Source organism: Glycine soja, chromosome 7 (genome assembly GCF_004193775.1).
Source record: "Glycine soja cultivar W05 chromosome 7, ASM419377v2, whole genome shotgun sequence".
NCBI lineage: Eukaryota > Viridiplantae > Streptophyta > Magnoliopsida > Fabales > Fabaceae > Glycine > Glycine soja.
The window spans coordinates 41,999,295-42,025,593 of NC_041008.1; the positions used below are offsets into that span (position 1 = coordinate 41,999,295).

At 34.6% G+C, this 26,299-nt stretch overlaps 1 protein-coding gene across 1 annotated transcript; it reads right to left on the reverse strand.

The window, feature by feature from the left end:
- Positions 1–746: 746 nt before the first annotated feature.
- On the reverse strand, positions 747–14,605 carry LOC114419797 (protein PHLOEM PROTEIN 2-LIKE A1-like). The gene is made up of 2 exons (XM_028385584.1): positions 14,428–14,605; positions 747–1,562 (listed from the first exon to the last, which is right to left on the reverse strand). Exons 1-2 carry the CDS (start codon positions 14,568–14,570, stop codon positions 1,181–1,183), a joined length of 525 nt encoding a protein of 174 aa, XP_028241385.1. The 5' UTR covers positions 14,571–14,605; the 3' UTR covers positions 747–1,180.
- Between the last annotated feature and the right edge of the window lie 11,694 nt (positions 14,606–26,299).

Below are 26,299 nucleotides of genomic sequence, written 5' to 3' on the forward strand. Positions count from 1 at the left end.
AATAATTCACGGAAGTGTCAACTTCTACTTCTTTTCCCATCCTTGTCTCTTGAAGAAAAAATGAAACACACTGAACCTCAAAGCCCTTCTTTCCACAAAGCACTCTCACATACGTGTGACCCTTGAAACTTTCTTCTCAAAATGGAACCTCACCGCAACAAATCCCTGCTCCTCCTTCTTCGGCGTCACATGCTTCCTCAACCACGCCAGCATTGTCTCCCTCGACACCAACTCGTTCCCTCTGGCTGGGTCCCTCCTCGAGTTGGTCTTTTCACTCATCGAGTTGACTCAGCCTCAAACTCTCATCCAATTGCAGCATGATACCGTGGTTCACTTGATACCACAACTTGCAGTGGCCCATGTGTAGAGTAGAAGACCCGAAATAATCCACCCACTTTTTCTAGAATTGATTCACCCGCCTATACCTGAACACTGAATAGATGGTTACAGACCATTTTTTCCTTGGTCGATTTTCAGTGGATTGGCTGTTTTGAACCCGAACCCAACGGTTGCTCACCTCTAACGATAAGTATAATTTATTAATTATTATTGGTACAATTATTATTGCAATCATTCATCTTGAAGTATTAAAAAATGCACCGATTATTTACTATGGGATTTTTTTAACCTTATTTTTTACTTGGAATAAATTAGAGAGTTCCATATTTTTAATTTTTAACTCAATAGGTCTTATATTTTACTACTATTATTGAATAGATAAACAAATTATAAAAGAAGGAAAAAAATTACACAACAAACTGCTATATTCTATTTGAATAATGATATTAGAACCCTTCATCATTTCAAATACTTTATTAATACATATCAATATTTTTTCATCACATCTACTTCCTATAATTTTTTTTCTTTCTTCATCTCTCTAGGTATCAACTAGAGTAAAGGTGGCTTTTATTAATTTTATTTAGAAAACAAAGAAAATTACAACAAATTCATTTTGTATACAACTTAAAATTTGTTTGGATAAATTTTTTCATAAATAAAAAAAAATTCTATAAGTTAAAAAAAATTATACATAAGTTAATTTGGTGGAGTTCTTTCATATTTGGTTCTCCAAATATTAATTTTAACTTATGCATAACCTAATTTTAACTTAGAGAAATCTTTTATATTTTTTCTTCTTATTTTTTTTCTTCTATAAAAGCTTCTATATCCCTAATATCTATTCCATATCTAGTTTTTTTGGTTTGATGACTACACCTTGGATGACAAGTCCGGTCTTCCACATGCCACCTTCATATTCATACATAGAAATTTCCATCTCGCCAGCATCTTTTTCAGATGCCACAAACTCACCTACTAGAATCTCCATCCAACTCTCCCTTAACTTCTCGTTTAAATTTACTTTGTGTTGTTGTCTCTTTCCTCCAGGAAGGACAAATCTAACATTTATTGGAACTTCCCACCCTTGAGATGATTCTTCCAACATAATTAGAAATGACACTTGATATAGAATTCCTAGTGAAAGCTTTCTTGTGTCAAATTTTCCATGCACTTCTAGCCAGCAAACCCTTTTCAACTTAGCCAACTCTACTATCGTGCCACTGCATCATAGATGGATATCAGTTTAGGAAAGTTTGTCATCGTGGCATTACATCATAGATAGTTAGATAACTACATAGACAAACATGCAGATAATTAGACAGATATATGGATAGCTTGTTGTAAAATCAAAGCTGATTGCAATTGTATAAGATGAATATGTACATAAATTTCAAGACTAATATATATAGAGAGGTAGATAGATAAACAAGTTGTTATATAGGAAAAAATAAACAATGATAGTTGTTGCTGTGAAAATTGTGGTTAATCAGTCATTGTGTCAACTAATTATCAACAAATGATTTCTTTATGCGACTAACTCAAGGAAAGAACTATGTTTCTTGATTAGATTCCTAATCCACTTCAAAGAGCTTTCTAACAATGGTTGAATTAAAGTTTATATGCTACTCTACTCCTATAAAATTGCAGTAGTAAAAAGTTGTAAATAAAGCAATAAATAAATAGATGAATAGTTGAAAAAAAAAATTACGTTGATTTGGTCAAAGACCTAATTTACATTTTGCTTTTAATTTTTCTATTTATAATATTTTTTAAGCCGTCACAAGCATAATCATTTTCTGGGTACGTCAATCGTTTTTTGGGTATGTTAGCCATTTTCTAATAACTACCTACTTATGACGGTTATGGGTGCATGCTTCCATCATGGGATTTTGTCCTGGAATCTATCCCTAATATTTTGCCACTTTTTGACCTTTGTCTACTTCATTCCATGCACAGGAAAACAACTATTAACATTCATTGCCCATCTTTCCTACTTTTTAAGGAAATCATAGTTTCATATGCATTTAGACTTTGAAAGTTGTCTGCAATTGCCTTCCATGTTCAAATCTCCCCTCCAATTTCATCTTCCTCAAAGTAGGTCTGATTTTGGGTTGTTTATCCATTCAATTTTTGTTGTGCTAGATGTGAGAAATAGTTGTTAGCTGTCAGAAATAGTTTATTTTTTAGCCGTAAAAAATGACAATTGTAGTCGTTAGTCATTTTAGCACTAAGTGGAACTAGAATTCATTTAGATTGAGCTGCAATAATTGGTGGCCATTGGCTGAATTAACGTACCAACTGAATTAACCGTTAGCCAGTGATAAAAACGACTAGTCTTAATAGCAAATATTTTTAGCATTAATTATCAATTTTATAGATCTATCCCGACAAACAATTTTTCTCTAGTTTAATCTGAAAGGATTTTCTTCTTTAGAAAAACTAAAACAAAAAGCTACCCATGACCATCCTTAAATAAAAGGGTGGTAAAATCAGGGTAGGGAGCATCCAAAATGCACAACCTTTGAGGTTGTCAAACATGTCGATTGGCAAGAACATGAGCTATTTAATTAGTTTCCCTATCTATATAAGTAATATCAACAAAAGAATCTCAGTTAATAAGCTCTAAGACTATCAAAACTACGGCAATATGGGGGTGAAAATCTGGGCAACAATTGTTGTTGAAGATGTCCACCATATTCTTGTTGTCCATCTCACAGAGGATGTTTCTGAAGCCTTTATCCCAGGCAAGGATTAAGCCATGTCTCAAGGCCATGATCTCCGCTTTAGCACTATCTCCAAGACCATCAAAGGAGTAGACTCCAACGATCCAATTGTAAGTGTGGTCACAGATGACTCCACCTGCACCTATAGAGCTCGATTCTAGTAAGCAACTCCCATCAACATTAAGCTTCAAGGAACCCGAAGGAGGAGACTGCCATCTGGGAAAATAAGAAGGGCTTCCACTGCTCGTCCAAATTCATGATAGGCAAGAATAAAGTCATCATGGAAGAGCTGGATATTATTGATAACCTTCTTAATAGTCTACTTGTCCTCTTCAAAAATACGGTTGTTCTTCCATCTCCAAATCCACCAGAGAGTAGAAGAGAAGAGGAAGCCACTATTGCTACTAAGATGGACTTGCAGCCACCTCAAGTATTGGAGCTGAGAAACTCTGGCCTTGAAAGGAAGCCCAACCTAAGCCAGATTTCTCTTGCATAGGGGCAATCCCTGAGGTAGTGAAGGAAGTCTTCATTGGGGCTAGAGCAATACGGGCATCTAGCCAAACTTGCTATGAAATCTAACGGAGTTAATAGGAAGGGATGGTGAAGGGTAAGCCAAATCATAATACGAATCTTCTCAAGGATATGGAGCTTCCACAACCACTTAAAAGGAGCAATGGAGGCATTAGAAATTTGAAGATCTACAAAGGAGAGCCATTTATAAGCAGAAGCCGCAGTGTAACATCCATTGCTAGAGTGGCCCCAAACTCATCTGTCAATGAAACCTTAAGCCAAAGTAGGTTCCACTTCCAAGATGAGGTCAATGAAATTGTTGGGCAAGGAGGTTCTGATATCCCTAAGATACCAATGATCATCCCGGATAATGTTTTGCATGCACATGGTATCAACATAGTCCACATAGGGGACTTTTTTGGCAAATAAATCCAGTGTACGTGAGACCAATTATCATACCAAATAGAAGAGTCTCTAGCACAAATCCAAAACTTGAAGCCCTAAAGAAGATCATCTTTAGTAGCAAGAACACCCTTCCAAATATAGGAAACTCTTAAAGTCTTAGATGAGCTGAGGAAATGATTATTTCGGACATATTTGTCAGAGACCAAATTCATCCAAAGAGAGTCCTTCTCAGCAACAATATCCCAAACAAGTTTTCCAAGAAGTGAGATGTACTAAGATCAGCCAGCCTAACACCAAGACCTCCATCAAATTTAGGGGATATCAGTGTTTGCCAATTAACAAGATGCCAACAACGATAATTAGTAGAGGGATACCAAATAAAGTTGCAAACAACTTTGCCAATCTCCTCACACACACCCTTGGCAAGGAGAAAAAGTTGCATATTGTACACTAGCAATGAGGAAAGCACAATATTAACTAAGCAAACCCTTCCCGCTCTGTTCAAAGTCTCCCTTTCCAAGAAGTAAGCCTTCTTTAGATTTTTTTTCCAAGATAAAAGTAAAGGAATCCTTAGTGACTCTTCTTTTCAATAGAGAGAACCCAAGATAACGACCGAGATCATTGACAACTTTAAAAGAAGAAATATCGTGCAACTTTTGCTTATGAGATTAGCTAACTCCTCTAGAAAACATGATTTGGATTTTTCAGCATTCTCCTAAATCCCAGATTCAACACAAAAAAATCTCAAGAGTCAAGTTAATGAGGTTCATTTGAGACTCTTTAGCATTGTAGAAGAGCATAATATCATTTGCAAAAAGCAAATGAGACATTTTTGGGGCTCATTTTCAAATAGTGACTGGATCTCAAAAAGTCCATCATCTACCATTTGGTGGATGTAGAGAGAAATTTTCTCCATGCACTTAAAGATATAAATAGATATGGGATCTCCTTGTCTCAGGCCCTTAGAAGGTTTGAAGCCTCTTGCTCTATTCCACACCACACAAAAATTAAAAGTAGTGGTACACCACATGATAAGAGAAATAGTTGAGTTGGGAAACCCAAAATCTTTAAGGCCCTGATGCAAGTAGTCCTAGTTAATCCTATCATAAGCTTTCTCAAAGTCAATTTTGAGGGCCAAACTCCCTTGCTTAGACTAGATCGATGCATAGAATAGACAATCTCTTAAGCTATGATAGCATTCTCAGTAGTGCCCCTCCCAAGGATGAAACTTCCTTGGAGAGGGCTAATGATGCCTTCAAGAAAGGGACAAATACAGGCAACAATAACTTTGGTGATGACATTATAAATGACATTACAAAGACTTATTGACCTAAAATCCTTAAATTGCTTTGGATGGTTAATTTTAGGGATAAGGACACTAAGGGTCTCCATAATCTTATATTCAACCTAACCTTGAGAAAAGGCATCACAAACCAGCTTCCACACATCATTCTTGATAATATCCAATACTTCTTGAAGAAATAAGGTTGAAAACTGTCAGGTCCATGTGATTTGTAAGATTGCATATTCATAAGGGTGACCTTGACCTCCTCAAGAGTGATTGAAGCCAAGAGAGCAACTTTATCGTCATCACTGAGTTGGGGTTGACTACGAACATGAAGGGAATCATTACTTTGTCTAAAGGGGAGACAAAATAGATTGTGAAAGTATTTTCTAGCTCCATCTTTCAAAATATGAAGGTCATTGCACCAAATCCCTGAATCAAGACGGAGGGTATGAATGGTGTTTTTGCTACGTCTAACCACAACTTGGGTGTGGAAGAACTTAGTATTTCTATCCCTTGACTTAATCCATTCCTCTCGAGATTCCTAAAACCAAATAATCTCTTATTGCTTAAGGATCTCCCTATATTCGGCTTGGATATTAGCTTCAAGAAAAAGGATGTCAATAGTTAGGTTCTCGTCCATTTCTTTTTGGATGTCCCTCAAACTCGCTTTAACTCTCATTTTTGTGAAATATATTACCAAAAACATTAGTGTTAAACCATTTAGATTCCATTCCTACCTCATCAAGTTTGCCACTAATAGTAGAATTAGGGTACTCCCAAGGTTCCTTCACAACATGCTGGAAATCCCCGTGCCTGGTCCAAGATGCAAGAAATCTCCAAGGAAAATTTCTATTGGACACTCCACTGTCCTTAAGGCTAATAAAAATGGGACAGTGGTTCGAGTGGAGTCTAGTGAGGTTGATAGCATTAGCTTCTAGGAAAACATTCCTCTACTCAAATTCCACCATGACTCTATCGAGCATTTTAGCTTTGTTGATGCCTGTTGGTAGTTGATTAGATGATAGTTGATAGTTTTAGAGAATTGTTTTAGAAAGAAGGCTATGTCATTGATTTCTTGGATTGTCAATTACAACATACCAATTGCCTATTTATAGGCTCAAGTCACCAACCTCTCAATGGTGGTGAATGTTTCTACATTACTTTAGATCTTTCTAGAGTTTTCATGATAGATTAGTATCATGATAGTTCTAGATTCTTCTATCTTATACATATACTTATAGTTCTAGATTGTTCTACCATATTCTATAGTTCTAGGATATTCTACTATTTTCATACATATTATATTTAAGAATATTCTAGAAATTTGTAGCAATTTCAACACTCCTCCTTGATGCAAATTTCTGTGACTCCGAGCATAGCTCGTAATTCTTCAAATCTTGGTCTTGGCAAAGCCTTCGTGAATATGTCTGCAATTTGATCTTCTGTTCTGCAGTAGTCGAGTTTGATCTCTTTAGTTGCTTCAGCTTCTCTGATAAAGTGATACTTGATTGCTATGTGTTTTGTTCTGTTGTGATAAACTGGATTCTTCGCCATTGCAATTGCTGATTTGTTGTCGCAGTTGATTTTAGTAGGCTTATCTTGTTTTTCTCCCATGTCTTCAAGTATCCTACGAAGCCATATAGCTTGACTCGTTGCTTCAGCAACTGCCACGTACTCTGCTTCTGCTGTTGATTGTGCTACTGTAGCTTGCTTCTTCGACGCCCGAGAGAACATTCCCGATCCTAGTGAGAAAGCATAGCCAGAGGTACTCTTCATGTCATCTGTTGAACCTGCCCAATCACTGTCGGTGTAGCCAAGTAATTCTGAGTTGGTTTCGGTAGTATACCATATACCGAACGCTTTTGTTCCTTGTAGATACCTCAAAATTCTTTTTCCTGCTCCAAAGTGTATTTGACTTGGGCTTTGCATGAATCTTGATAGAAGACTTGTAGCATACATTATGTCAGGTCGTGTAGCTTGAGACTTGATGTAAAGTGTAGGCTCACTCTTGCTCCTCCTGAATCCTCGATCCATGAAATACTGATCGATTCTGCTATACCATGCTCGAGGTGCTTGCTTCAAACCGTAGAGTGCTTTTCTTAGTTTTAACACTTTGTTTTCTTTGCCTTCAGACACGAATCCTTGTGGCTGCTCCACATAGATCTCTTTTTCAAGTACGCCGTTAAGGAAGACGGATTTGACATCTAGTTGATGGATACTCCATCCTTTTTGTGACGCAAGAGCTATTAGAGCTCTTATGGTATCAAGACGAGCTACTGGTGCAAATGTCTCATTGTAGTCAATTCCAGGTTGCTGTGAGTAACCCTTAGCTACTAGCCTCGCCTTGTGTTTCTGTATGGTGCCATCAGGGTTGAGCTTTGTCTTATAGACCCACTTAACCCCAATGATATCTTTTCCATGGGGACGATTTACTAACTCCCATGTGTTGCTTTTCTCGATCATCTGTATCTCTTCTTCCATTGCCTTGACCCATACTTCCTGCTTTGACGCTTCTTCAAAGCTTCCAGGTTCAAGTATGGCCAAGTTACAAGTTTCATATATGTCCACCAAAGATCTTACTCGTCTTGGAGTAGACTCTGGTGATGATAGTTCTTGATCTTGTTGTTGTGATGGAGGTGAAGGTGGTTCACCTGGGTCTTTTTCCTCATCTTCTTCTTGAGGTAGTTGAGCGGGTATAAGAACGTTCTTCTCCACTTTTTCTTCATCCCAATTCCATGAAGCATATTCATTAACTTCAACATCTCGACTGATGACGAGTTTCTTAGTTTGCAAGTTGTAGACACGGTAGCCCTTAGAGATATTGCTATACCCAAGGAAGATACCTCGTATAGTCTTGTCTTCAAGCTTGTGCCTCTTCACGTCTGGAATATGAATGTAGCATATAGATCCAAAGACCCTTAGGTGCTTTGCTGATGGCTTCTTCCCGTTCCAAGCTTCAATTGGAGTCTTGTCTTTTACAGACTTAGTTGGACATCTGTTGAGTATGTAAACAGCAGTGTAGACTGCGTCAGCCCAGAATGTGTTAGATAGTCCCTTTTCCTTGAGCATCGATCTAGCCATCTCCATAACTGTGCGATTCTTTCTCTCGGACACTCCATTTTGTTGAGGAGAATATGCGACTGTAAGTTGTCTCTCAATGCCTTCATCCTCACAAAATCTTTCAAACTCGCGAGAGGTGTACTCTTTGCCACGATCACTTCTTAGTACTTTTATCCGTTTTCCACTTTGATTTTCAGCAAGGGCCTTGAACTTTTTGAATACTCCAAAGACTTCTGATTTTTCTTTTAGAAAATATACCCATGTCATTCTAGAGAAGTCATCAATGAAGAGTATGAAGTACCTGTTGTTCCCATGTGATGGCGTCCTCATTGGTCCACAAACGTCCGTATGTATCAGCTCCAATAGATCTTTCGCTCTCCATGCTCCACTTGTTGAGAAAGGAAATCGGTGTTGCTTACCAAGAAGACATCCTTCACACACTTCATTGTTCTCCTTTATGCTTGGAAGATCTCTTATCATGTTCTTCTCATGTAACAACTTCAAGGCATGTGAGTTGAAGTGGCCAAATCTTCGATGCCATAGCCATGAATCATCAACTTGTACCTTCATGGCAATGTTTGTTGCATATTTTAAATTTAGAGGGAAGCTTCTATTGCTCTTATTCATCTTTACTTGGGCTATCTCAGACCTTTTATTTTTGTTGTCTAAGATTTTGCATACACCTCCTTCAAAGTGAAGTGTGTAGCCTCTCTCCATCATTTGGCCAATGCTTAGAAGATTTTCTTTTAGGCTGGGAACTAGTAAGACATCATGGATGAGTCGCGTACCTTTTTCTGTCTCCACCATGACAGTGCCTTTGCCTTTTGATTCAACCACACTTCCATTTCCCAGTCGAACTTTGACTTTGACAGACTCATCAATACTTTTGAAAATAGTCTCATCCTTGGCCATGTGATTGCTACATCCACTATCCAAGTACCAGTTTCCTCCCTTTTCTTTTATTGAGTCTTGAGTGGTGTAGAACGTACATTGTTCTTGATCATGCTCCCCTACGATATTAGCTTGATGCCTATTTTTGTTGCGACAATTTTTCTCTACGTGCCCGAACTTCTTGTAATGGTTGCATTGTGGCATATTACGAAACCAACAATTTTTCTCTGTGTGACCTTGCCTTTTGCATATATTGCATGGAGGATTTTTATCTGTTTTGTTCTTAAGGAAATTCCTAGAACCTTCTCTTCTTCTAGAAGTTTCTCCATAATTTTTCTTTCCTCTATTTTCTTTGTTTTGGGGCTGAAATTTAAACTTTGACTGGAAGGCATTTTTAATTGTATCTTCTTTATGCCTATACAGTCTTTGCTCATATGCTTCAAGAGAGCCCACAAGTTCTGTCTCTGATAGAGTGGACAGATCTTTGGTTTCCTCAATCGTTGTCACGATTGGGTCAAACTTTTGGGGCATAGTAATTAGAATTTTCTCAACAATTTTCTTGTCAAGAATATCTTCCCCAAAAGCTCTCATTTGATTAACTATTTCTTTAACTTTAGAATAGTAATCTTTAACTGTCTCAGACTCCTTCATCTTCAATAGTTCAAAATCTCTTCTTAGAGATTGAAGTTTAACGGCACGTACCTTAACACTTCCTTGAAACTCCTCCTGCAATGTGTTCCACACTTCTTTGGCAGTCTTAGCTCCCATAATTCTTGGGAAGATTGGATCAGTCACCGCTTGTTGCAAGGTGAACAATGCCTTTGAATTTTTCTGTTTATTTTTCTTCAACTCTTTTTCTTGAGATGCATTAAGAGCTGAAGTATCCGCGGGAATGGTGAAGCCTTCTTCTACTATGTCCCATAAATCTTGAGATGAAAAATATGTTTCCATTTTAACACGCCAGAAATCATAATTTTCACCATTGAAGATAGGGATAGAAATAGTTGACGATTGAGTAGTGTTATCCATAGCTTAGAAAAAATATTATTAGAGTGGGTTAATAGTACAAAGGAAATTTTTGAAGTAGTTGGGAGGATTTTGGAATGGTATGTAGGTAATATAACTACGCCCAATGTATGACCGAACGTGGCTCTGATACCACTGTTGGTAGTTGATTAGATGATAGTTGATAGTTGATAGTTTTAGAGAATTGTTTTAGAAAGAAGGCTATGTCATTGATTTCTTGGATTGTCAATTACAACATACCAATTGCCTATTTATAGGCTCAAGTCATCAACCTCTCAATGGTGGTGAATGTTTCTACATTACTTTAGATCTTTCTAGAGTTTTCATGATAGATTAGTATCATGATAGTTCTAGATTCTTCTATCTTATACATACACTTATAGTTCTAGATTGTTCTACCATATTCTATAGTTCTAGGATATTCTACTATTTTCATACATATTATATTTAAGAATATTCTAGAAATTTGTAGCAATTTTAACAATGTCATTATGCTCTCTATGAAACCAAGCCCCTCAGATTCAATATCCAACATGTGGAAAAAGTTAATCACACCAAGGAACTTGGCTGCTCAAGAGGCATTGAAAAGGCTTCCCTTAACATCTAAGACATAAGCCACTTTATTAAAATCCCTAATCATCAACCACAACATGTTAATGGTGTCCCTAAGAAGCTTGAGATACTCCTATAAATGCACTCTGGAAGCATGATGAGGCCAAAATTGGTCAATAGAGGAAGACCTTGTGGATGGCCTGGCAAGGTGAAAAGGCTGAGGTAGATGGCATGTTTAGGTTGGGTGAGAGGAAAAAGACAGGTCAGGGCCTTTGGGAGGATTCTTAAGGGAGCCAATGGATAAAGTGAATTTTTGCTAGGGTAAGTTTACCACTTTTTTCCCTAGGTTTTTGGGAATAAGTGTCAATGAGGAAGGTTTCAAGGGGTCCCTACAGGGTCTTTTCCTCTTGGGATCCTATTTATTATGAATAATAGGTCTTTGGTTAGGGATAGGGTGGGGTTGGTATTCGTGTTTCGGTATTTCAAAGTACCAAACGGGTTAGCTCGGTTGATCAAAGCTCCCTCATGGAATCGAGGAGTAGTATTTAACTTCCTGTTGGCTTTCTTTTTTCTTTAAACCACTAGCCACTCACCATGGGCTTGGAGTCAAAGCTACCATTCTCGATAGGACACTTAAGTTAAGTAGAGAAAGATGAAATTAATTCCTCCATTGAGTTTGGTTTAGAAGCCTTCTTGGGGGAAACCTTATTAGCACCCAAGGAAGTGTCATTAGGGTCCATGTTTTTGGCTTCCTCTTTCTCCTTGTTAGGCCAGTCCCTTGACCTTTGACAATAGTGATACCAGTAGACTCTAATGTTCACTCTTCCCACCACAAGTTTGCTAAGGTCTATTTCCTCACAAACCCTAGCAAATATCCCTCAATTTGCCTAAAGAGTGTTAGTATCTACGTTGATCGGTTTTCCAACTACAGAATCCAGACCAAGGAAAAAAATTTCATCATAGTAGACCGTGTTAAGGCTGGGAAAATGAACTCGGGCCAAGTTATTGTCTATGGTGTCACCTTCTGCAATGAAATCTATAGTCCAAATTTTGGCAATCCAGTAGTGGTCAAAAAACACCCATGGGCCGCCACTCATGGACTTCTACCTATCTTTAAGAGAATCAAATTTCACCATAAAATAGTCGTGCCCAACATCACAAAGATCAAACCCTTGTCTAAGCAAAAGATCATTTTTTTTTCTTAGTGGCTAAGGGGCGACTAACCACCTTGTCACGAAAGCAAGTACGATTAGGGGGGAGGGGGGGTCATCTGGGGGATTTCGACAAACAGGTTTCATGAAGAAACAGAGAAGACAAAGTTTTCAGGCTTCATTTAGTGAATTACAATTCTTAATATACAATGAGTATAGAATGGAGGAAAATAAAATAAAAATGATATTGTCAATAGACTGCTCACATGTTCTTGAACACAACTTTTACGATATTGTGTTCAATTATGGATTTGAATTCTGTACGCATGAAATTTTCCTTTCCTATATTATGAAGATATTTTATAGTATATATTTTTTTCTAATGGAAATTTCAAATGTATGCTAATATGAATCAATAATATACATTAACTTCTTATACTAACAAATAAATATATAGTTGCTAATTAATAAACTATTTAAATATAAAAAATTAATATTTTTTTCTTTTTCTTCTTAAAAGAAAAAAAAAAGGCATGTAAGGCATCACAATATATATTAAGAGGAATCCTAACTAGGTTAGCACTCCGGACAATACCCATAGTTTATAAGATGCCAAGAATATATTAATAAAAACAAGAATGAACAAAAAATATGGAGAAACCATATCAAATCCATGAGAAACTGAAGAGCTATTTAAACCTATATATAAGAAGGCATACTAATACTATTGCTGGAGAAATAATAAAGGGAATTGAATCCTACCGCAAAAATCCATGTGTGTTAGATTCGTTAGAGACTAATTGATGCAGAGCATATTGCGATATTTTTGTCAAAACGGCATCTTATCTTTTACTATAATTCTTGGAATATCTGTTGTTTTATTTAGGAATTTCCTATATTTTATTGTTTTTTATTTTGGAAAATTAGGAAGATATGATCCTATTTAATTAGGGAAATTAGGATAATTCGATCCTTATTTAATCAGGAAATTTAGGAAGATATAATTCTTACTTGTTTCCTTATTTAGGTATACTCTGCCTATACGAGGTAATTTTATGTATTAAAAACAGGTTGGAATGAAATAAAGTAGTCAGGTTTTCTTATGCATCAATCTCTCGATATTCTTAGGAATCTATAAGTTGTTGATCAGTTTCACCATGCTGCATCAGATTGGTATTAGTAGTCAGCACGACCTAGCATGATGTCGCCAAACCGTGCCAACTTGTAAGACGTGGCCCAACGGGACAAGATTGCGCATTAGTGCTAACAAGTGGAATGATACCTTTGCAAGCACTCTCTTTGAAATTTTTTATATTTTGTTGTTTTCTATTTTGGGAATTTAGGAAGATATGATCCTATTTAATTTGGAAGATAGGATCCTTATTTACTTAGGGAAATTAGGATGATATGATCGTTATTTGTTTTCTTATTTGGGTTTACTTTGCCTATCTATAGGAAATTTTATGTATTCAAAACAGATTGGATTGAAATAAAGTATTGAGGTTTCCTCATACATCAATCTCTCAGTATCAATGAGTTGTTGACCAGTTTCCCCATGTACCTGCAGCGCTAGCTAACTTATCTGTATTTCTTTTACAAAAATATGACTCGGTTAAAAATACATAGTTTTAGTTAAAGCTATATAATTTAACCACCTATTCCTAATTTTCTAAGGGACCAAAAAGGGAGAAGTAAAAGTAGAAACAACCAGATAGGAATCACTTTCAAACCAAATTGTTTATATTAACAAAATTTTCACTAGACATCTACTTTAATAATTAAACTAAACCTAACAATTAATTCATTACTACCAGTTTTATACATTTTATCGATGTTTTTAAAACCTTATTGGTGATTAAATAAGTCAAAGTTTAATAGTTTAACCAAAGTTAAAATGTAATCGAACTAATATTAATAAAACAATAATAAAAGTTAAATAATACACATTTTATTATTTCATATCACTAAAAACTTTAATAATACGTAATTTGATAGGTTCATAATATTTAAAGTACAAACTAAAGTTTAAATCAAATATAGCATAATACTTAGGTCTAAATTTCAACAATACACAATAATATTTATTAACAATATAACAAGTTTATATTTATATTTTAAAAGAAATTAAATGACAAATTCTTTAAGTTATTTTTTATTTTATTTTTTGAAAAAATCAAAATAATGTTGTATTAAGAATTTTCTTTTATTGACTTCCTGTGAACTGTTTTTTTTTTGTCGATTTTTAATCCTTTTTTATTGGTTTTTGCATTTTTTGACCATTTTTTTCTGTTTTGTTGACAAGTTTCTCTTCATAATAGTTTTGTGGTATATTTGAATTGAACACTTGATTGGTTCATCAGTTTTTGATCCAATCAGTCGGTCCGATCTACTTTTTAGAACACTACTTTCTATATAGACTTTTTTGTTTTATAAGTAAGACCCCTAAATATTTTTTGAGAGATAGAAGTGTGTTGAGTACCTTGTTTCTTTCTGTTGTACCCATATCCAATATTCTGGAGTGTCTCCCCAGGTAATTGAGAGTGCTCTCGCATACAGCATGAAACAGTTTGTGCTGCCGGAAGCGGAGCCAGACTTTGGCTTGGATAGTCGAGAACCTCCCATTTTCCTTACTCTACTATACGTTCCTAGGTAACTGAGGTTCCAAATATATAACATTTAGAGTTGATTCTGTAAGTTCTGAACCTTTGCTATTGCATTTTCTTTTCTTTTTTTTATTCCAAAGGGCATAAGATGCTCCATGATAAGAGTGCTGATTCGATATATATGACTTGGACAGTTTATTTTATGGTTTCTTTTTTGAAGAATCGTGAACTTACACCATAATGACTCTACATTCTGATAAAAAAAAAGAGTCTGGAAAAAATAAATTTTGCAATTGAAAATTGAAATTCTAGTAAACTTCAATTGCAGTACCGGAACAAATTGAAAAAAAGTGGAATAACATTGATTGGTTTTAGTTGGATTTCATTGTACAGAAAATCATATTCCTTTCATTCTCAAATTACATTCTCATATCATATCATATCATATAGCTTTATAAATTACATCCCTTTCTTATAGATGAATATGTGTTATACGTTATTCAATTTTAATATAAACAAGCATCCTATGTTATAAATCAAACTTCAGTACAATTATCGTATACAAAGAAAATTCACCTAGTCACATAATTATGTCTTAATTTTTGTCTCACCAATAAAAAAAAATAGACATGTCGTTAAAATAATGCTTGTAATTTTTAACATTCCTCCCATTACCTTTAACCGATCTTATTTAAATGATATATCATATTTTATTATTATTGGCAGAATAAATTATACATTAAATTAGTTTATTATTCCTCTAATTTATGTTTTAGGTTTGATTTAATCTTTTAATTTTTTTATTTAATTTGATCCTCTAATTTTTAAAATCTATTCAATGTATATTATATTGCTATATTATTTAGACATACAAAAATGATAATGAGAATAAGGTACTTCAGCGTACATGGTAGAGAAATAGTGTTGCATAACTAATATTCTATTTCCTGATTCTTTGGTTTGATGGCAACACCTTGAATGACAAGCCCCGTTTTCAACATGCCACCTTCATGTTCATTGTCCTAACGTGAATCATGATCGGACGGTAAAATAAAATTATCAGATAAATAAATTGTTTTCACAAACAAATGAAAAACTTTAAGATTCGTCACCAACGTTTATTTAAGGAAAATATCGGAAAAAACAAAAAAGGATAAGAAATGGTCTACGGTTTGAAAAAAAGGATATGAGAGTTGTTTACACGCAGGAAGGTGTTAGCATCCCACGCGTCCGTCATGAAGTTAACAATCTTTAATCGAGTGTGCTAAAAGTAAAATGATTTTTAATTATTTATCTTCCCTTGAAAATATGAATTATATTTTATTATATTTTTTATTTAAAAAAGAAAATCAAATTTTATTTTTAGAAACAAAAGGAATTTTATTTTTTTGTTTGTTTGTTTTGGGTTGACAAGAAATTTGTCCATGCTCCTACATATCCCCGGGTGCAATGAGGAAATCAGACTTACATAATTCTTTGTAAAAAAAGCATTTGTGTGTTTATTGATTTTATTTTATTTTGAAACATTTTGGTTTTATGGTAAACTTTGTAAAGTTAAGCAAGTTGGAGACCAAGCATGACACTCACAAAATTTACTCTCACTTTATTGAAACATCGCCAAGCAAGTCGGGGACTCAGCATGAAGTGCGTGTAACATTGAGGGATTGTTTATTTGATAATGTTACCATTTTTAGAAAAGACTTTAATTTTGTGGTAAACTTTATGAACTCAAGCAAGTCAGAGACCCAGCATGTCATTCAAAAAATTTACTCACGCGTTATTGAAACACCACCAAGCAAGTCGGAGACCTAGCATGGAGTGCACAGAGCATAAACGTGTACTAAAGAATGCTAAGGCAAATTTGCAAAAATAAATAAATAGTTGACATAGTGTTACGAAATCAGATAAATAGAATGGAAATGGAAAAGGATATAATAGAAGTGGGGAATAAACTTAGTAATTAAGGATGCAGGATTGAAACGTGGGAAAATAAGATGAATAACGTGATATTTACAACACAATATTAATTAAACTAACTAACAAGCTATGATAAAAAAGAAAATCACATTGAAGAATAAACGATAGAGACAATAAGGAAATACAATAAAATAAAGAGTTATTCACGAATATGTATAATCATTTTATTTTTTTTATTTTTATTTTTTGTTTTTTTGTCAAAGTCAACAAGTTGACTTTAACTTAGTTAACACTAACAAAATGCTAACATGGCAGGCCTAGTAACCATCCTAAGTGGCATGGTGCATATATAAAGGAACGAGTTCACTTCACAAGAAAATGGGCTATGCCCAAAATGAAAGGAGTTGCATGTGTTGAAAAAAGGAGACTAAATAGTGGTCTTCATTTTATTTTAGATTTTGCAAAAATGGGCTAGGCCCAAAACAAAAAAAAAGGTGCATATATGAAAAAATGTGGTGTGAATAGCATTTCTATCTTATTCCAGACTTGCAAAAATGAGTAGGCCCAAAACGGAAAAGGGTGCATGTATTAACAAATGGGGTGTAAAAAACAATTGTTGTTGTTGGCGGTGTTGTTATTGCTGTTGTTTTACGTTTTTGTTTTTGTTTTTTTTAGGGTTGGGTTGGAATCGCATTTAGGCATCAGGGTTGAAACAACCCTAGATGACCTAGATCCCCAAATGGCGCTGCAATAGGAGAAGCCACCACGAAGGGTGGCGCGCCTCCCCGATGCCATTGGTGCATGGCATCGCGATGCAAGGTCGCCACGGGGACGGCAGCGGCGGTGGTGCGAAAGAGGCACTGTAGTGGTAGTGCGAGTTTCACCGAAAAACTAAAGAGGGAAGAAATGGAATGCAAAAAAAGCCAAGAAAAATGACAACACACCATCATGTACAGATCTCGGCGGTGACCATATAGCTCACCAGTGAGACGAATGACAAAGCTACAAGCAAAAATGAGAGGAAAAAAAGGAAAAGGACATAGAAGAATAAGAGAGGAAGGAGAAGAAGAGTGTGAGAGAGAATGAGGAAATGAGGGGATTACCTTGAGATTCTTCTCCTTTCTCTGACATAATTGCCAAATGGCGTCGTTGGGTTGATTTGTTTTCTGTCATCAGGATTTGTGCCTCCTTTGTGCATTAACTTTTTCAGAGACCTTTTCTTTTTCAGTTTTTATGCATTGTTTTGCCTTTTGACCTAATAGACTCTCTTTGAGAGTCCAATAGCTCACACAATATTTTTTTTCTCTTTTATTTTTCTTTTTTCTTTCTTTCTTTCTTTTTTTTACTATTGTGTTTTTTCCTTTTTCATTTTTTTCTTTTTCATTTCATTTATTATATGTTTTCTTTCTTTCTTTTTTTTTGTTTTTTTTCCTTCTTTCTCTTTTACGTTTTCTTTTTTCTTTTTTTTTTATTTTCTGCTCTTCTTTTTTTTCACATTTTTTTATATGAAAACAAATTTAGCTAGGCATATTGGACTTAGTTTAACTAGACATATATGCATAACAAATTGTTATGAATATGATTTTAATTTGAGATGACAATTAGTCAGTTTATTTGAACTTATTTGATAAAATAAGTGTTTATTTTAATGAAATAAGTAATTTTTTATTTTTAGTGAATTTGTCTATTTTATTTTTAATCAAAAAATGATTTTCTGTTTATTTAAAAAAAACATTTCTTACTTGTTTATTTTAAAAAATATTTTTTTTTTCTTTAGAAAAACACTTATTTTCAAATTAGGCAACAATCAAAACAACAAAATCAAGCATATACAACACAAAATATACTCACTACTTAAAGCTTCATCATTTCCAAAGTAAGGAAGAGCAATGGTTTCTTTGCAAGAAGTTTTTCTTGGAAACACATTGATGATGTAGATATCTCTCTTATCATGAAAAGTCAACAAGTACTTGGCCTGTGACTTATGTAAAGGGGGAATTTTTTTAGTCTTACCATCATAAACAAATTCTTATGCTAAAAAAAGGCAGGGTTAGGTTTGACTTTGAAAAAATGAGGCTTAAATTGCTTCCAAGACTGGTTAAAAAAAGTGAATAAACTCCAATATTGAACACCACTTAGCAATATTCAACCAACTTCCTCACCTATTTTAAGGGGGTAACAATACATAAATCTATTGGTAGTGGTAACAAGGTTTAGATACTGACAAAGAATCTCAAAAGATTTCATAAAATCTCAATTATTCGGGTGTAATTGGGCCTACATTCATCTAAGTAAACATCTCGATCACACTCAAAGTTGATAAAGGATGGAGTTATGTTCAAATCCTTAAAAAGATCCTCACAGGTAAAGGTGAAATCGGTCTGCTTAGAACTAGCATTGAGGAAAACTTGCCATTGGAAATACAATATTCAACTATTACCCAGTTTGGAAGGTTTGGATCGGTCAAGTCTACCCTATCCTTAAGGTCGTTTATAGAATTAGCACTCTAGAAATAAGAGGCATAAGTGCTAACCTCTCCACTCACCCAAGAATAACCCTCTAACGTAATAGGGGAAACTTGTCTTTTCTCTTCTATTTTCTTTTCCTTTTTTACTTCTTAAACTCCTCAGCTTTTCCCTTTCTTGTCTTACATTTTTTAGATTCCTTGAGTGGAATGGAAATATCAACAATATCCTCCTCATCCATCTCAATATTTGACCCAGGGTTTGTTGGATTTTTTGGGCTCCCTTCCTATGTGGAGTAAAGATCCAAATGAGAAGGTTCATTTTGTCTCACTTGTTTAAGTGGAGAAGGGTCAAATTAGGGTGTAAGAGAGAGACTCATTTGTGAGGAAAAACAGTTACAAAACATTGAGAGAGAAATGAGAGAAAAAGTTATTGTGATTTTCGCACACTCACCAAAGAGTGTTTTTCAGATTGCAGTTGCGAATTTGTTCACCATTGGATCATGCTAATTTTTGGACAGTAGGTTCTACACATGTGATACTTCAAATTATTTGGTTTGATTGTCAAAATTATATCTATAGAGAGAGATAAGTGTTTTGCATTTCCTGCTCTACATTTGGTGTTTTCCATCTTCTTGTTTCTTTATTGTAAGCATTGGTGTTTGTTTTTGGTTTGGCTGTTTGTACCTTTATTGATTATAGTGGAGTTATTTCTTTGATTTGGATGATCCATGGTTTTTATCCTTGCATTGAGGGGTTTTCACGTTAAACAAATTATGTCTCTTGTGAGCTCTTGATTTCTATTTGCGCTTTATATTTTATTGGTACTCCTCACAGGTTCTTGCAAGTTTGGGAGAATTTATTTTCGTTGTCTATTGCTCTGTTACTGAGTTTGTTATTGTGTTGGCCTGTTTTTCCCATCAGGGTTAGCATCTTGTATGTCCTTTTAGACATTTTTTTACTCTAACATCCTCTACATCGTCCTCAACAAAAATGGTGATATCATCACCACTATTACCCATTTTCTCATAAGCGACCCCTCATCAAAGTTTACTTCCCCATCTTTTGGACCCTTCATCAATTGTTTAAACTCTTCATTATCAAAAAGGGAAGGAGAAGGACCAACTTCACTTTGATACTCTTCCTTTATTCTGAAAATTTTTTTGGATAACATGGATTTTCGATGAACAATTGAAGACTCACCACCATTAAACTCTCTATCAGAATGAGAAGAAGACATGTTGACAGAATGAAATGAAGTTTAGAGGACATGCTTAGAAATGTGCCTAATATGAAGAAAGACGAAATGAACAACTCAAAAGTAGGTACAAACGAAGAAGTACATAACAAGTAAAGTCACAACAACCTCAAGGAATTTGTAAACAAAATGAACAGGAAATTGAAGAAAAGAGAGGAATAGAAGACATTTATAGACTTTAAGGAGACTCTTCAAAAGCCTTCTTATGTTTCATGAAAAGAGACAACCTCGAAGGCTGCAAAACCTCAAAGGTCACTTGCATTCAAGGGTTTTTACCCTCTATAACGCCACCATCAAAGGTTTATCACCCATGTGAAACGACATGTACATCACCACATGGAAAAATCACAATGTTTCTCAAACAATGTGTCTTAATCTAATGTTAATAACATGTTTTGTATGAAAAGTTATGTCTTGTCTAACACTTGTTTTAATTGAGTTGAAAACAAAATCCAATCACTTTTATCAACATAAACACTTTGCATCCATTATCACCTCGGTCTTTTATATCTAGTCTAACAAACTTGATCATCTTAAATTATCTCTAACTTTCAAGCTCTTTTGTTCTCATTGAACTCAAGGCTTATGGGATTGAAATGTTCTTACCAAGCTTTTGTATGCCTAAGTTGTCTTTTATTGCTCCTAGTGTCTATTATGATTTTCTTCATTGTGTTAATCTTCTAACTCAGGCAAGGTGAGGATACCAGCAAAAGGAATTGCAATCCTCAAGTCGGTAAGGTTCTGAAATGTTGGGTGTGTTGGATTCCGATTACTATGAGGGATTCTATCCCCTTAATATTATAAACAATCATCAAGTTGATAATTGTTCATAACAGGCCTCAAACTATGTGATGGGGTCATGGAAAAACCTCTCTGCTTGGTGGGTGTGCGGAGTTGTTAGGTCCCCTATCCTAACATTCTCATTCTTATATATATATATATATATGAATGATTAGTTTGATTCGATTGCATTTTTTTCATTAAAAAATCCACCTAAGAAAAGAAGAATAAAACTATATATTGATATTTTGAAAACTATTTTTTATTTTTTTCAGAAAAGTTAAATGTTATTCCATGGTAAGGCATATGGTTCAGGTGTGTGAGATACACTACGCCAGAATTGCAAATAGTGTTACTATCCATGTTATTCTGATTCCTTGTCTTCTCTATCTTTCATGGTGCTCTTTGCATCTGTGCCACCCAAACACCTTTAAATAAATTACACTTGTTCACTTCAAATTTTTTGGCATGTCAATTCACATTCCATCATGCAAGCAGAAACATCAACAAAACCTTATCAAAGGGTAGTCTTGGATACTTCTGAATTAAAACTAACTTAATTTGCAGATGACAAAAATAATGAAATTTGAATTTGAAAATAAAAGAACAGATAGATTTTCGTTCCAGTAATAATTGATACTTTTAATTATTATTTTTATACTGAATTGATACTTTTAATTGCATATAGACTGTGTGAATTGTGATAAGATGCGTGTGGTCTCGCAAGTCCGGGTAATGGATCACAATCATCCACAGATAAAACTATCAATTAAAAAAGTTATAAAAAACGTTAATTGTTAATTTATTAATTTTTTTTAGTGGGAGAAATTCAATCTCATTTCCTTTCTCTTTTTCCCTTCTTCCTTCGACCACCAAATTAACCTTATAATTCCATACCTATAAAAGGTCTTAATTGTAAAAACATTTTATTACGAAATTTAAATATAATTTTGACAAGTTTAAATCATGTGTACTGTAACTGCATCATAATGCAATTTTTTAACCATCACTATATACATTAATTATAGTAACAACAAAAAGTTGTCAAAAATATAGGAAAAATACATGTATTACTAACCATTAAATTATATTTACCTTTTAATTTGTTTGTTATATTGTTATATTTTTCACATTATTATATTTTATTTGATAATTATAAATATTTTTATTTTATTTTATAATTATTATAATCTTAATGGTCTAGTGATTATTTTAATCTTTCTTAAATTCTATGAGAATGAGAAAATGTATTATGCACGGAAATTATAAAAAATTTTATGCAATCATTCAACCACAATCCATCATATATGATATTATGGATGATAAGTTTGAGTCATTCAATCACAATCCATCATATGTGATATCATGTATGATAGGTTTGTTAACTTTTAAAATAATTATTTTAAAATAATTCAAATGATAATTTGTGTAATTTGTGATTGAATGATAATATAAAAATATTTTATATTGTCAATACATATAAATTAAACTCGGAATATATTAAGTTTGCATTTAATATTTTCAACTGATCTTTGGTTGTATGAAGTATAAATATTGTTTTATTAAATAATAAATCTGAATGTAATTTCGAGATTAAATTACTAAGTTATTTGAGAAAATTTTATGGCATACAACCAGTTTCCCTCCTGTGGTTTAATGGCTGCCTTTGTCTTTATTAATATAATATTAATTTGCCATCTCATTTAATATTAGAGTTTAGACCATTTCTATCTCCTGCATTTCTCGTGATGCCAATGGGGCGGCGGATGTCTTGGCAGGTTGAGGTAGGCGCGCTCAGGCTCATGACCAGCAGTGGACCTCTCCATCGAATATAGTTTAGCTAGAGAGTCTTCTGTTGGACTCAGTTGCTATTCCTTAGTTTCTTTCTTTTTGTCTTTTCATTCCTACCTTACCAAAAAAAGAGTATACGATTACTGTACTGTAATTATATGGTCTATATCCAGTAGTTGTATATTGTGGCCAGTATATTGTTTAATTTTTTTTTGGTAGATCTAGGTGACAAATATTGCTGCTTTAAAACACATGTATAGAATTTCTTTTTTCTAAGTGAGAGCATAAAAAAAATGTGTATCTCCGATCCACGAGATTAAAAATTAATTTCGTTTATGATACATAATTATCATTGTCATAAAAAAATTTGATATACAAAATAAATTAAATTATTATTTTATTAAATAAATTATTCTCACTTATAAAGATAAGGAGATCTTATTGCATCAATCATATCCTTTTGTATGTATATAAGTTTTGAATAAATGATTTACGTTAATATTAATAGAGGTATAAGCATAATTATATATATAACACATTATCCTTTTGTATGTATACAAGTTTTGAATAAATGATTGACGTTATTATTAATAGAGGTATAAGCATAATTATATATATAACACATTACAATTGAATGGAGACTAATAAGCAATGATAAAATAGTTGCTGTTACAAATCTGAAAGATCCATCATAATAGGAAACATTAATGGAATAGGCTTCGAGCTTATGGAATATACCCCTTCAAGATGAAGTAACCATTTTACTCTCTTTTTTTTGTAATTGGGCGGGGCCTAAGCTCAAAAGAAACTAACTACAAGGGAATAAAACGGGGGAGAGAAACTCCCCTAACATCAAAAAGAAGCAAAGAGCTCAAACAAGGAGGAGCTTGCTCATACAACACAAGAGGGCTTTGCAAACCACAAGCTAAATTGGCTAGCCTATCCGCACAACAATTAGCTTCACGATACACATGAATAATCTCAACTTGCCAAGTCTGATCCAATAACCTTCTAATTTCTAATCTCTTGGATGAGACTCCAACCTCTAGCATTCCCTCTGCCACGAGATAAAACACTTTGAACCACAACATAAGAATCCACCTGTAGTTGAACCTTACCACAATTCCTAGCTTTAGCCAATGTGAGACCCTGAAGCACTCCCCATAACTCAGCTATATAAGGAGAAGTGTTCCCCAGATATTTGGCAAATCCCAGAATCCACTTACCATTCTGGTCCCGAATTAGACCTCCACACCCTGCCAGGCGTAAGGCTGTTTTCCCATAATTCAGGCCAAGAGATACCCTGCACTTCGTAAGAGGTTAACTCCAAATTCCATCTAATCCAATCGGCTAACTGAAAACCAAAGAAATCTGCTCTAAGATCCATTTTCAGTAAGTGCATCCAAATAGAACTCGCAAGAGGGCAATCTTTAAAAACATGCAGAATAGATTCATCTACCGGGTCACAGTGATTACAAAAGGGAGAACCAATTCCCTAGGCTGCTACTCTCTTGTGAGTTGTTAACCTTTGATGATTGACTTGCCAAGAAAAAACTCTTAGAGTGTGCTTGGATGAGGGAATTTAAAATTCTGAGAAATTTTAAATTTTAAGAAATACTTCAATTGAAATTCTTTTATTTTTAAAATTTTGTGTTTGGATAAAAATAATTAAAATTTTGAGGGTGAAAGAAAATGAATGCAAAGAGAAGAGAAAATATGGTTAGTGTGCTTCCAAAGAGAAGAATACTGATGTGACATGGGAAGTCTCAGGAGAACCGGGACACGGCGGCGTATACCACCATACCCGACCATAACATTCAGTCAACAGCATAAGACATGGCTCAGGTCCTCCGCGCCGGCGAGCACCTCCGTCGCCTGATAGGCAACGATGACTGCTCCCTTGACTAGCGGGTGCAATTCTACGTGTGCTCCTACGCTTACACTCGATTGATGTTCCACGAGCTCAGACGGTGTTTCTTGAAGAAGAGGATCATCAGCATAAGGGAAGAGTCACGAGTTCGAAAATGGGGTTTCAGGAACTTTTAGGTGGAAGAGAGGATGAAAGTTATGAAGGAAATACGCGAACGTTTTGGAATATTCTTCTATCAATAAGAGAATTTCAATTTCTCACATTTTAGAAGGATTGAAATTTCACATTTTTAGTTGTTTAAAATTCTATTTTAAAATTTCAAAAATTTAAATTCTTCATTATAAAACATCCAAACAATGAATTTTAGATTACAGAAATTTAAATTCTCTTATAAATTACTTTCCTCAGTTAAAATTCTCTATCCAAACGCATTCTTATTCTCTGAGGAATCCTTAATCTCCAAATTCTACTCCAAACACCATTTTGTTGTATCTCATGAAACTTATTAAGCTGACAATAAGCACTAGCAATGGAAAACGATCCCATACTATCCCCAGGCCACAATCTTCAATCTGCTTCAGCAAAAGGAGAAGGAGGAAGAATAGGGATAATTCTCATCAAGACCTCTTGAGATATGTACAAACACTAAGTTTCATTGCCCAAAGGCAATCACTAAATCATTAACCTTTAAACCTTGCAACTGAGAAGGAGCAACACTAACAACATCTTTCAGTCTAGTATTTTCATCAATCCACTTATCACCCCAAACATGAAATTACCATTACCCACCATCCACCATTGCTTATTCTCAATAGCAAGCCAAAATTTCACTATAACTTTCCATAAAGGAGAATCATAAGTTTTAGCCTCTAAATTCATATTCACACTCCATCTCTTGGTATACTTCCCTTTGAGAACTTCAATCCAAAGAGAATTATTACCATTCCTAATGGCCCAGCACAACTTCATAAGGCAAGCATAATTAATCAAATCCAAATTACACATGGCAGCTCCATCATTTCCTTTAGGAAGCATCATAGTCCTCTAATTAATGGCATGAACTCTTTTCTTAACTGTATTATCACCCCAAATCAAACCTCTCTACATCTTTTGAATTTCTGCAATAACACTCTTAGGAAGGGACGTAGTCATCATAGGATACACAGACATGGCTAATGTAATACGACCCGCCAAGGATTATTGATTAGTTTTCCATCGAGCAAGCTTTGCTGCTACCTTATCCACCAAATGATTGAAATCCACTCTTCTTGGAGACTTCCCAAGCAAAGGGACTCCTAGATAATTGCCCAAGGAAGAAGCTTCTTTAAACCTTGAAAGAGAAACCAACTCATTTCGAAGCTAAGGGTTGAAATTCTTGGAATAGAAAATCTAGGATTTCTCAACACTAACTTCCTGCCTTGACATTCTACAAAACTTGTTAAGCACATCCATAACGATGTTCATTTGGTAAATAGTAGCTTCCCCAAACAATAATAAATTATCGGCAAACATCAAGTGGGACACAAAAGGCCATGTCCTACCAACTCTCATAGGATTCCAAACACCCTCATCAACACACTTAGATATAAGATGGGACAGCTTGTCCATACAAATCACAAAAAGATAGGGTGACTTAGGGTCATCTTATCTTAGTCCTATCCCTGGAGT